This window comes from Littorina saxatilis, linkage group LG10 (genome assembly GCF_037325665.1).
Source record: "Littorina saxatilis isolate snail1 linkage group LG10, US_GU_Lsax_2.0, whole genome shotgun sequence".
Taxonomy (NCBI): Eukaryota; Metazoa; Mollusca; class Gastropoda; order Littorinimorpha; family Littorinidae; genus Littorina; species Littorina saxatilis.
Window position 1 is genome coordinate 7,617,476 of NC_090254.1, and position 13,567 is coordinate 7,631,042.

At 39.8% G+C, this 13,567-nt stretch overlaps 1 protein-coding gene and 1 long non-coding RNA gene across 5 annotated transcripts in view; one reads left to right on the forward strand and one right to left on the reverse strand.

Moving 5' to 3' along the window:
• Positions 1 to 2,188: 2,188 nt before the first annotated feature.
• LOC138978072 (uncharacterized) lies at positions 2,189 to 12,333 on the forward strand. Of its 4 annotated transcripts, XR_011459570.1 has the most exons (7): positions 2,206 to 2,608; positions 2,948 to 3,120; positions 3,763 to 3,938; positions 5,381 to 5,495; positions 6,798 to 6,906; positions 7,843 to 7,954; positions 10,217 to 12,333. It is a non-coding gene; the product is annotated as an uncharacterized lncRNA (long non-coding RNA). The 4 variants fall into 4 exon arrangements; XR_011459569.1 differs by having other exon boundaries at positions 2,189 to 2,608; positions 3,763 to 5,495; XR_011459572.1 differs by lacking the exon at positions 3,763 to 3,938 and having other exon boundaries at positions 2,208 to 2,608.
• A 975-nt stretch (positions 12,334 to 13,308) lies between these two features.
• The window catches only part of LOC138979180 (heparanase-like), a 9,273-nt gene continuing 9,014 nt past the window's right edge, over positions 13,309 to 13,567 (reverse strand). Inside the window, exon 9 of the mRNA XM_070351979.1 lies at positions 13,309 to 13,567. This exon is cut by the window's right edge and continues 144 nt beyond it. Within this exon, the coding sequence (XP_070208080.1) occupies positions 13,502 to 13,567 (66 nt within the window). The 3' untranslated portion in view covers positions 13,309 to 13,501.

Consider the following 13,567-nt stretch of genomic DNA (forward strand, 5'->3'; position numbering starts at 1 on the left):
TTGATTAAAAAACATTGTTTTTAAAATTGTGTTTGATATCACCAGTAATTGTGCATGTAAACGTGTTGTGTGTGTTTTTACAAGGTAGTCGTACATATAAGATTTATTATGTTTTGTGCGTGCGTGTGTGTGAATTAAGCCGTTTGTTGGAGATGACATGAGATATTTTCAAACTTGTTAACTGTGCATTTGCAAAATACACGTAGGAATACTTTGTGCTCACACACACACACACACCACACACACACACACAGTCACACTGACACACGCTCGCACGTGCACACACACAAACACGTGGGTACGCACATATTCACTTAGGAGAAAGGACTTTTGTAACGTAAGATGTACATAAACTGTATAGTTAGTTTTTTGTAAACAGTTAGCATCAAATGTGAAATTAATATTTCATTAACGTTACCTTGGAACGCTTCTCACAAAAAAGTTTTCAAAAGAGAATTTAACAATTGCTTTAAAAGTTAAAGGATAAGGTTACGATAAGGATAAGATTTTATATAGTCCTGTGAGGTTGCCCTCATGGAAATTCGGGCTGCTTTCTCCATGGGGAAAGCGAGCTGCCATACAGTATACGGCGATACCCACACATTTTGTTTCCTGCATGCGTGTATTCATGTTTCCGAGCCCTGACACTTTCGCTGTGAACTTGGGTTCTTTATCGTGTGCATGCGGCCACCGAGGAGAGTCTGCACGATGTTGACTCTGGGAAATAAATCCCTCGCCGAACGTGGGGATCGAACCTATGCCGATTGCGACAACTGGTTTTATAGACAGCGCCGCTACCGACTGAGCTATTTCCCGCCCGCCCGAAACGCTTAGTAAAATGGTCTGCAGTGAAATTTTGAAACAATACCTTTTTTATGTTAAATTTAACGTTTGCCAAAATAATTCTTCATGTAGGATCAAGTGCAAAGTTCTTGGTTTGACCTGAAGTTGACTGAAGTTTGCTGTGTGTACAATATTGTTTCATTTTAAATAATTTGAGAGAGAGAGAGAGAAAGAGAGAGAGAGAGAGAGAGAGAGAGAGAGAGAGAGAGAGAGAGAGAGAGAGAGAGAGAGAGACAGAGAGAGACAGAGAGAGCGTTGTGGCATACAAGCATTACAAACAAGTGTTTTTTCACCCATGCAGAGAGGCTCCCCTATTCTAATCACATCATATACACGGACATTCACACCCCCACACACACACACACACCCCCCCACACACACACACACACACAATATGAGATTTAAAAAAAAAAGTTATAGAATATGTACACATCGAATGCTTAACAGAGAGAGAGAGAGAGAGAGAGAGAGAGAGAGAGAGAGAGAGAGAGAGAGAGGGAGAGAGAGGGAGGGAGAGAGAGAGAGAGGATATTATTACGTCAGGATAAAGGTTTTAGGCTTAGCCTCATCTTCCAACCTGTCCTTGCAGGGCCGGACAACCGGGGGGGGGGGGGGGGGGGTTATGGGGGTTGCGCAACCCCCCCCCCCCCCTAGCCTAAACATGTACCTCACTTATTTAAAACATTTTTTATTATTGTTTATTTTATGCCGTTTCATGCAAGGAGCGACCATTTTCCTATCTCAGAATATGACCTACCCATCAGCTTCAGGGGGCAAAAAGCCCCCTGACCCCCACAAGGGGCTCTGCCCCTTGACCCCGCCAGGGGGAACAAATTCAACATCCTCCTGGACCACCACTGGCAACCCCCCCCCCCCCCTCTCTCCTCTTTGCCTAGTCCACCCTGCCTTGGAACATATACAGAGAATAATTGTAAACGTAAGCAAAAGACTGCACACCCACACACACACACGCACGCACACGCACATGCCGCACTCACGCCCACACGCATGCACACACACAAACCGCTGACATTCGCTTACCGAAACACACACACACACACACACACACACACACACACACACACACACACACACACACACACTCACACACACACACATATATATACCCCCACATCCCCCCACACACACATCCCCCATACACACACATACTGCGTAAACTCACACACCGTCACACACACACACACACACACACACACACACACACACTTGTGTGCGTTGCTTATCCATGCACATGCTAAAATGAACAGAGCAGTACCTAAAAGGAACTGTAACTCATACAATTGAATAGCTAGTAAAAACATTTAAGTTTTGGTTGAGTATATATATACATAAAATATTGGACAAGCAAAGTCATCAAACACAAGACCAAACAAAAACAAAAACAAACTGAGCCGGCTACTTTCGATACGAAGAAAGGGTTAGCATGCGAGAGTTATGTCCCTTTAAAATCGAAGAGGAGACCACTCCGAAGTAAATCAAGGGACAGCACTAGTAACTGATTTTCAACGAACGAACTTCAACTCACAAGAAAGAGTTTGCACCAGGGAGATTGGAAAAAAGCGGGCTACAACATCACGAAAGGAACCCACCAAGAGAGTGTAACCATAATTCAGAGAGCAGAAGATGGATCTGGACTGAGAAGGAAGCCTTCAAGAGTTTTCCACGTAATCGTATCCAGATTCGCTCAGGAGTTATCGAGTGATTTGCAACTGTAACTGCCAAGTCATCGACTATCGAGTGAGGAGTACGTATAATTATTCTTTACAGCTCCCACAACTCTTTTTCACTATCACTGTCACTACCCGTATCCGACTATTTTTGAGATTTGCAAAGTTTATACCATTGTGAGAATCTGAATCTGATACAATTACAGTGACCATTGGGCCGTCTGGTTGGTTTTTTTCTCTTTGAGTTTGAGTTTGATGTTTTTACTTTGAGTTTTACTTGTTTGTTGATTCTATCTGGATCTGGCTGCCCCACGTATAGCGGTGTTCGTGGGGAGTACGTGACAGAAGCGGACTATTTCGTTAACTGTTTACTTGTAAATTCCCATTTTGAAAACATGTATACATGACTTTTTCAGATTAAAAATCTGTCGGCAATGTGGAAAAGAGGTTGAACTGGTAACAGGAACAGTGAGCTGGTTGATCAACTTGATGGCATGGCTGTACCAAATCATTCAATTGGAACGGAACCGACAAAAACACCAATGTTTCCATTCTTCTTTGTGCTGAAAGTTTACACTGACAGGGACAAGTAAGTGACATTTTAAACTCTTGTCTTAAAGTCATATGTACTCAATGACTATACACGCTAATTGCTTTACCAACAGCTGGAGACATGCTAAATTAAGTTCTCTGCAAGATATTGTGGTCTAGGACCCCTTAAATGTTGAGATATTTGAATTTTTATTTTGATCTAGATCGTCCTATTTATAGATTTGCCAACAGAGGGAACGTTGACGCAAGGGAAATAACTCCGTGTCTTTGTTGACATCCTCACTTTTTCAGAGGCTAGAACAATCTGTAATGCATGTATATGGTCCGCGCATGGCGACATATCGTCATTACATGGTCTTATGGTGCGTTTGACATCGATTATGGGCAAACTATAAAAACTATAACACACACACACACACACTGACACACACACACACTGACACACACACACACTGACACACACACACATATTTAAACATCAAGTTTTTCTGTTCACTTTCAGTGATGGACGGCCTATCTGGTGGCCTGTAATTATTCCAGTGTCTTGGGGGCACAAGAGGCAAAACTGTTTGATGTTACTTTTTGTGTTTTTATTTCTGCATGCTTTATTTGGATTACTAGAAAACCTCTTTTTATTCCTTTGTGCAAATCTATTTGACCTTTATTCTTTTACTTTTAGTGAAAAACAAAACTGCCTGAGTTGGTGGGGAAGCTTCTGGACTCCAGGTCAAAAAAAACAGTCGGCAGGGTGATGACAGATGGCTGTACCAATGAGTCATTCAGATAGAAAAGGAAGCAGACACCAAGGATTCCATTCTCTGTGCTGAAATTGTGAAAAGTTGTACTCTTTAACCAGTAAGTAAATTATTAACAACAAATTATAAAATTTCATTTCAAATTTAATGTAATTTGCAATACGGTACTAGCATTAGCTGAATTTGGTATTTATGATCCACTTTTGTGTAATGTTTGCAACACACACACATACATTCAAATATAAACTGCGTCTGAATCAGTGATGGACATTTCTTGTTTGATTCACTGTCTTGGAGTTTGATCAAATTTTCAAACAAATTTTGCTTTTCTTGGGTGTGTGTTTGTTTTTGTTTAGCCCTTAATTGTGATGCACAGACAGACACACACACTTAAAGACACACTCCCTTTTAGGACCTTGCTTTTTTCATATTTTCTGTGAATAACCTTTGTGAATCATCAATCAACGGCCTTTTTAAGACACCCAGGGGTCCTTTTTAAGGCCTATTTTTGACTCACATGCGAAGCAAAAGTGAGTCTATGTACTCACCCGAGTCGTCCGTCCGTCCGGAAAACTTTAACGTTGGATATTTCTTGGACACTATTCAGTCTATCAGTACCAAATTTGGCAAGATGGTGTATAATGACAAGGCCCCAAAAAACATACATAGCATCTTGACCTTGCTTCAAGGTCAAGGTCGCAGGGGCCATAAATGTTGCCTAAAAACCAGCTATTTTTCACATTTTTCCCATTTTCTCTGAAGTTTTTGAGATTCAATACCTCACCTATATATGATATATAGGGCAAAGTAAGCCCCATCTTTTGATACCAGTTTGGTTTACCTTGCTTCAAGGTCAAGGTCACAGGAGCTCTTCAAAGTTGGATTGTATACATATTTTGAAGTGACCTTGACCCTGAACTATGGAAGATAACTGTTTCAAACTTAAAAATTATGTGGGGCACATGTTATGCTTTCATCATGAGACACATTTGGTCACATATGATCAAGGTCAAGGTCACTTTGACCCTTATGAAATGTGACCAAAATAGGGTAGTGAACCACTAAAAGTGACCATATCTCATGGTAGAAAGAGCCAATAAGCACCATTGTACTTCCTATGTCTTGAATTAACAGCTTTGTGTTGCATGACCTTGGATGACCTTGACCTTGGGTCAAGGTCACATGTATTTTGGTAGGAAAAATGTGTAAAGCATGTGAGTCGTATGGGCTTTGCCCTTCTTGTTCTCAGATATTTTGAGGTCTAACAAGGGGAGTTCCACTGTATGAGCAAGCCTTAGTTCTATGTTTAAGTATAACAATGGGTGAAGTGCATCTGACTTTATATTTGTCATATCATTTTAAAAGCCCCTAAAAAGTTTTGTTGATCATCATTATAAAAATACAGTCATGAAATTTCTGGCTGGATACTCAGTCCTCTCTTGTGTTACAGATGCTGTGAAGCGACAGGAGGTGCTCCTTCAGCAGATAAGGACAACAACAAAGAGTTTTGTATCACTTTATGGAACTTGTTATATCTTTCAGGGTCCTAAATGGAGGGTTTCACTGGAGCAGTGACTGTTGGACAACAAGTGCAGGGTGTGTTTGGACCTCCTGGATCAACATGTGTGCAGAACTGCTTAGGGCTTGAACTTCATGGGTGTGTGTAGGAAATTTCATATTAGATTTTGATATTAACATATTCCTGTGGTGCTATATAATTTAAATTATATGAGTAAATGAATATGTCTGTATGAATGTACGTATTTGCTGTGTCATTGTGGCATAGATATATAGACCTATAGCAATAACAAGACATACATGCTGTGAATATATGCTTTTATGCTCTCCTTGTACAAATCTGAATTAACTGAAATTTTTCTTAATGGCCAAGCACAGCCAGCTCTTTTCGACCTTTACATAGGGCCACAGTCAGAGATTGTAGAGTACACAGAGACCATTCATACTTCTTTGCGCTAAGGTAGGACTGCAGGTTATGTTTTTATCACGGCTTTGTCAACATACTGTCATTTCTGTCCGGCTGACAGTGCTGCAAACATTCATTGGATTGAAAATGTGTTTGTTATTGTTTGTGAACATCCTTTTTTAAAAGACCTGGAAAAAAGCCCCAGAACAGATTATATAATACATAATAATATGTAATTGAATTTAAATTTTCTTTTCAAATCAGTGTCTTTTTACTCCCGCAGTGGGGCACTGCGGTTATGAAATTAAAGGCCCCTCCTGTTTTTGGAACCGCAGGAGCTTTCTAGTTTGCTGTTAGGTAGATTTTTGGTTCCTCTTTCCTGTCATGCTCTCTTTTTCTTCATGAATTCTTTTCCTTTTTCTGCCTTCTTGCTCATTCACCTGTATTTTTTCCAAAAATCTCTTCTCTTGCCGCTTGTCTTGCGATTCATGTATAGTTTAATCTGTTAGTGTTCTGATGTAAGTCCAGCAGTAGATAGGTTAAGCCTATTTTAACATACTGGAAACTGGTAATCTTCCAGTAGGTATTAATTTAGTTTTACTAAAGCCTGCTGGGACACAAGTAATGGGTTAGTGCATTTGTAAACAGGAATCGCTTGACAAGTGGCCCCCTTCATCCCCCCCTTCCTCGTCCTGATATGGCTCTGCGTAGTCGGCTGGACGTTAAGCAACAAATAAACAAACAAACAAGTGTCTTTTTACAAACTAGCCTTTGTTATTTTTGTGAGTTTAAGTCAGATATCAACACATACTGAATGCATAGTTCAGTCTTAGAGTGGGAGAATGTTTGAGGCATAAATTGCTTTTGACAACAACAAAAGTTCCCGGTTGAATCGAGAAGCTCCCCCAAAATAATTTTATTACACATGCCTAAAGCCAGCATAGTGCAAGCAGATTTATTTGTGTATGTGCTTGTATGTACAAAGACAGATAATTTGTACAAGTGTTGGCTCTTCATTTTTAATTATTTTTTCAGGATCCTTGGGGGGTTCCACTATATCTGTGACTTTAGGACAACATATCGAGTTCTGGTGGTTTTTTGACCTAATGGATCAACATATGTGCAGACCTGCTGAGTGCTTGAGGTAAATTGGTGCATTTAGATATATATTGTTTTGCCTACCTGAGAGATACCACCCATGTGTCATGATGTGATAAATGAACCATCTCTTCACAGGCGTGTCTATCATGTAAATGAGGTTGGTTCAAACAACATGTCTGTCAGGGATGTCATTTTCCATTGCTTATGCAAAATCTCCGAGACAAACTTCATTCTCAAAACACTCGCGAGAAAATGGCAAGCCCAAACGTGTTACGAGAATGACTTTGCATCTGTGACTTTGTAATCATGAGCAGTGGAATATATAAGGTCCCTGCCAGACCAGCTTGCCATGACCTCAATGATATGCCCATATGTGCGTGTATGGTTTAGTTACTACATGGGTTATCTCTCCGGTACATAGGAATTGAAAACAGAATACTTCATGGCTTGCTGTGTGGCACCAGATTTACACTTACTGCTTTTCAAATATTGAAATATTCACGACGGGCGCATTGTACACGCAAGCACAAGACCAAGTGCGCACGGAAAAGATCCTGTAAACCATGTGGGAGTTCGGTGGGTTATAGAAACACGAAAGTACCCAGCATGCCTCCCCCGAAATTGGCATATGCTGCCTGAATGGCGGCCATACACGTAAAAATCCACATGAGTGAACGTGGGAGTCTTAAGCCCATGAACGAAGAAACAGAAGAAGAAAAAATATTCACTTTTACTTGTGTAAACCCAGTAACACACAGTAGACTATGTAGTGTTCTCTATTTGTATCATTGAAACGCTTCTGTCCCGTCAATCACACTTTAAATTGCCTTATATTTTGGATGACATATGCCACCCCTTTGGTATTCCACTGATAATAGTTTAATGTTTTAGCTAAATAGTTTCAGCTAATCGCTATGGAGTATGCAAACACTGGAATTATATGCGATGAAACACTCAAGCTGCTTTCTCTTGCTTATAGCTGAGAGCAGCACTGTAGCTCAGTGACTGTCGGGTGGAGGATCCAATTCTGCCTGTTTCCGACATAATGGATCAACATGAGTGCAGACCTGCTGAGCGCCTTATCTTCTTGGGTGTGTATAGATGTATATACATTAAAGGCACAGTAAGCCTCCCGTAAACCATCACAGAGCTCCCCGAGCGTCTACATACAGTACAAGCATACTTCCATTTGAACGCTCACCGAACGGGAACATCCTGGCTGCTTTCTGTCGAGCGTGAAACATTTTCAAAGAATTTATTTTCGTGGACTTGGTCCTCTACAACAATGGCGCCTCGTTTTGGTGCTGGACGGCTGTTATGAATATTCAATACCGGAAATCACGCCCGGACAGTAAGCCTCCCGTAAACCATCACAGATACTGTCAGGCTTTTACACACAGTACAAACACCCTTCCATTTGAACGCTCACCAAACGGGAATATCCTAGGTGCCCTACGTAAAGAGCGAGCAATTTTTAAAGAATTAATTTTGCCGATTGAACTCAGGTCAAAAATGAGTTACTTCCCTTCGGGTCTCATTCTATCGATGTAAACTGGCGATAGCCGTGGATCGATGATTATCAGAATGTTTTTGGACCGTGGTGCGTTTTTGCGCTAGACCTAACTTTTAAAATCTAAATAATAAATTGACAGCTTGTCACACAAACATTCTTTAATCATAAAAGAATTCTTTTTTTATCAAGACAAGATCAGTACAATTCGAAGTTGTGAAAGTTTGAAAAAAGAAAAGCCCGGAAGCAGGGTCACGCAAGGGTCGTAGCAGACGGCGGTTTATGCATATACATGTATCACCGTTCCTCTCAACAGTCAAAAACCATCGCTAGAGTTTTTGTGAACCACAGCCGTTTGTTTCGTGCATAAAAACGTGCTATTGTAGATAAGCTCACATGGAGTCGCATTCAAATGACTAACTGACGACTACATTGTGAAACAAGAAGGGCAAAGCCCATACGACTCACATGCTTGACCTTGCCCTTTACATGACCTTGACGTCAAATAACTAAACCTAGCAATGACATCATACACTAAGAACTGCTTTACACATTTTTCCTACCAAAATACATGTGACCTTGACCCAAGGTCAAGGTCATGCAACACAAAGCTGTTAATTCAAGACATAGGAAGTACAATGGTGCTTATTGGCTCTTTCTACCATGAGATATGGTCACTTTTAGTGGTTCACTACCTTATTTTGGTCACATTTCATAAGGGTCAAAGTGACCTTGACCTTGATCATATGTGACCAAATGTGTCTCATGATAAAAGCATAACATGTGCCCCAAATAACTTTTAAGTTTGAAACAGTTATCTTCCATAGTTCAGGGTCAAGGTCACTTCAAAATATGTATACAATCCAACTTTGAAGAGCTCCTGTGACCTTGACCTTGAAGCAAGGTAAACCAAACTGGTATCAAAAGATGTGGCTTACTTTGCCCTATATATCATATATAGGTGAGGTATTCAATCTCAAAAACTTCAGAGAAAATGGGAAAAATGAGAAAAATGGCTGTTTTTTAGACAACATTTATGGCCCCTGCGACCTTGACCTTGAAGCAAGGTCAAGATGCTATGTATGTTTTTTGGGGCCTTGTCATCATACACCATCTTGCCAAATTTGGTACTAATAAACTGAATAGTGTCCAAGAAATATCCAACGTTAAAGTTTTCCGGACGTCCGGACGGACGACTCGGGTGAGTACATAGACTCACTTTTGCTTCGCATGTGAGTCAAAAAGGGAAACTGGATCAGACTGGTTCACGATGGCTCAGGGGTAAGATAAACCACGCAAAAATAAATTATTTGAAAATAGTTCGCTCTTTATGGAGGGCACCTAGGATGTTCTCAATCGGTGAGTGTTTAAATGAAAGGGTGTTTGTACTGTAGTCTGTGTGTAAAAGCCTGACCGTATCTGTGATGGTTTACGGGAGGCTTACTGTGCCTTCAATTGTATTCATAAATTCACACACACACACACACACACACACACACACACACACACACACACACACACACACACACACACACACACACACACACACACACACACACACACACACATACTGACAAAGACATTCATGCCTGCACACACGCAAGCACAATCATACACGCACCAGCACGTTTCAAACCCCCACCACCGTCTCAGTCGGTGCAGCTGTTTCGGAGCCTTTAGTCATCATGATACACACAGAGACGGACACAACTTTTAAAAGTTAGATATATATGCACTAAAAGCCACGGCACTTTAAGTTAGGTTTCATTATCATTCTCTTAAAGTTTGGCCCTCTTTGCTTCAGTCTGCATGCTTTCTCAGTCATACTGCTGTGTCATTGCAGGTTTCATTCCATGCTCTGGTGTGGGTGTCATAAGCAAGAGAGCCTCCTGTTCACTTCCAGCAGATGACTGCATGGTGAAGGACCTTGATACCACTTACAGACGTCAAAGCAGCTAGCTAGATGCCATTGGAGAACAACCAAAACTATTCAGCGGGTGCCATCGGCGAACATGAATACAAGTTACAGAACAGGAAAGCAGATATCACTGGCAAAGGGAACCGGACAGCAGCTACAATAAACTTAATCAGATGCCTGTAGCAAATAATCTGGACACCAATCACAAATCAAACAGATGTGGAGGACAGAGAACATTTCATGTGATTATTGCCACATATATAACCCTGTTTTGAAAAAAAGGGACATAACGCCACACTATATACTTTCTGGTTGCATGCTGAAAACTCTCCATTGGACATTTAGTGAGTTTTGACTCACCAGGTCAGGAGAATGTCACTGATGGGGAGCATAATTAGGCTGACTTACAATGGGTAGACAGAATTGAACATTGTTGTTTTCTTGGATGGTTTTCGGGATAGACTTTACAAAGTTAACATACTGCTATGGTTTGATCAATTTCAAACATGACCACATTTGGCATTTTTTCAAAACCACATTTTTGACAAATATCAAGGATGTGTTGCGAAAGCATGTGTTCTTATTTTTCTGAAATGTTTTGAAAGCTAGATTTTTGATACTTTACAGGCTATTGAAGTTGGATGACCTGTAGATGTGACCCATGTAAAATTGACCCTCATAAACTTTTAAGTTCACAGAAAATAATAATAATAACAGAGAAATGGTATTATTTTGAATGTGTTTGAAGCAAGATCGTTGTAACTCAATAACCCCCCGCGGGTTAAGGGGAAGAATCTACCCGATGCTCCCCAGCATGTCGTAAGAGGCGACTAACGGATTCTGTTTCTCCTTTTACCCTTGTTAAAGGCATATGTACGCGCTCCCGTGTTTACAAAGTGTAGTTTGCCCATAATCGATGTCAAACGCACCATAAGACCATGTAATGACGATATGTCGCCATGCGCGGACCATATACATGCATTACAGCTTGTTCTAGCCTCTGAAAAAGTGAGGATGTCAACAAAGACGCGGAGTTATTTCCCTTGCGTCAACGTTCCCTCTGTTGGCAAATCTATAAATAGGACGATCTAGATCAAAATAAAAATTCAAATATCTCAACATTTAAGGGGTCCTAGACCACAATATCTTGCAGGGAACTTAATTTAGCATGTCTCCAGCTGTTGGTAAAGCAATTAGCGTGTATAGTCATCGAGTACATATGGTTTTAAGTGTTTCTTGTATAGAATATAGTCAATTTTTGTAAAGATTTTAGTCAAGCAGTATGTAAGAAATGTTAAGTCCTTTGTACTGGAAACTTGCATTCTCCCAGTAAGGTCATATATTGTACTACGTTGCAAGCCCCTAGAGCAAATTTTTGATTAGTGCTTTTGTGAACAAGAAACAATTGACAAGTGGCTCTATCCCATCTCCCCCCTTTCCCCATCGCGATATAACCTTGAATGGTTGAAAACGACGTTAAACACCAAATAAAGAAAGAAAGTAACTCAATAACTTTATCTGTGTAAGGTCACACACATACAGGGTTAGATGACATCAAGTCAGCTTGATAGTTTGCATTATTCAAGTTCAGATTGGGGTAGAGTTCCGGTCAATAATAGGGACAATCATTGTCTCCTTTGATTGTTCACAGAGTTTTCATGTACTGATGTAGGCATGGTCACTTTCAAAGCTAATCATAGAAATTTAACTTGGCTGTAGGGGAGATAATTTTGATAAAATATGTGTTGTGCTAAAGATGAATTCCCACAAAGAAGAGTGCTACTGCTATAATAAATCTGTTTCGTGCATTTTATTGTTACTTGTTCTGGTTAACAGGGTTATAAAAAATTGCATTAAAACTGTTTCTGCATTGGGACATTTACCAAAAATCAACAGCTTGGTTACTCACTGTGCAAGATGGACACCTTTTTTAAAATTATTATTTAATTGTCTTTTACATGTTAGTGGATATTTTAAAATGTTCTTACATAAGTTTGACTATTAATGCTCTGCCGAAAAATAAAAATAAAATTTAAAACATGTGATGAACCTTTACTTTCCTACCAAATGTGACAGATTGACAGCAGCGAGTGGCCTGATCGTGCACACACACATTCAATTCACACAACACAATTGATTCAGCAAAAATTGGGGCCACATTTACATCCAGTGTAATTTTTAAGGCTATGGTACTTTTTCAAGAAAGTACTGCAGTATACTATAGTAAACTACAGTAAAAGTACTATAGTACAAAATATACAGCAACACAAGTACCACACTGTACTATAGTAAACTATAGTGAAAGTACTATAGTACAAATCTACCATGCCAAAAGTACCACGCTGTACTATAGTAAACTATAGTACAAGTACTATAGTACAAATGTACTATGACCAAAATACCACGCTGTACTACATTTTACTCTAGTAAACTATAGTACATGTACTCTAGTAAACTAGAGTTTACTATAGTAAACTATAGTTTACTAGAGTACATTTTTGCAAAAAAGTGACCAAAATACTATAGTACATTTAACTGTACTATAGTTTACTATAGTACATGTACCACAATGTACTATAGTACACACTAATGTATTGTACTATGGTACTTTTTGTACTATAGTTTACTATAGTACTAGTACTACAGTAAACTATGGTACACCATAGTACAATTCAATGTACCATAGTACTTGTACTATAGTAAACTATAGTATACCATAGTACAATTCAATGTACCATAGTACTTGTACTATAGTAAACTATAGTATACCATAGTACTTTTACTATAGTATACTATAGTACATAGTGTGGTACTTTTTTACTTGGGCTGCAACGTAGCACAACATATGACCTTACTGGGAGAACGCAAGTTTCCAGTACAAAGGACCAAACATTTCCCACACACTGCATGACCAAAATCTTTACAAACACTGACCATATTCTATACAAGAACCACTAAACAAGGGTAAAAGGAGAAACACAATCCGTTAGTCGCCTCTTACGACATGCGGGATGCAGAGAAATAAGGATGTGGAAAAGAAGACTTTTGGTAAAAGAAATAAAGGTGATGGATCCAGTCAGGAGAAATAAGACAACAAGAAAAGAATTGGAAAACTGCAGGGAATAGTAGGGAGAGTTTTCTTGGAAGGAAATATAGGTGAAAGGACTGGTAAGGCAGAAATAAGACAAAAGAAGAGAAGAAACAGAACCGTTAGTCGCCTCTTACGACATGCTGGGTAGCATCGGGTAAATTCTTTCTAGTCCCAACCAATATGGG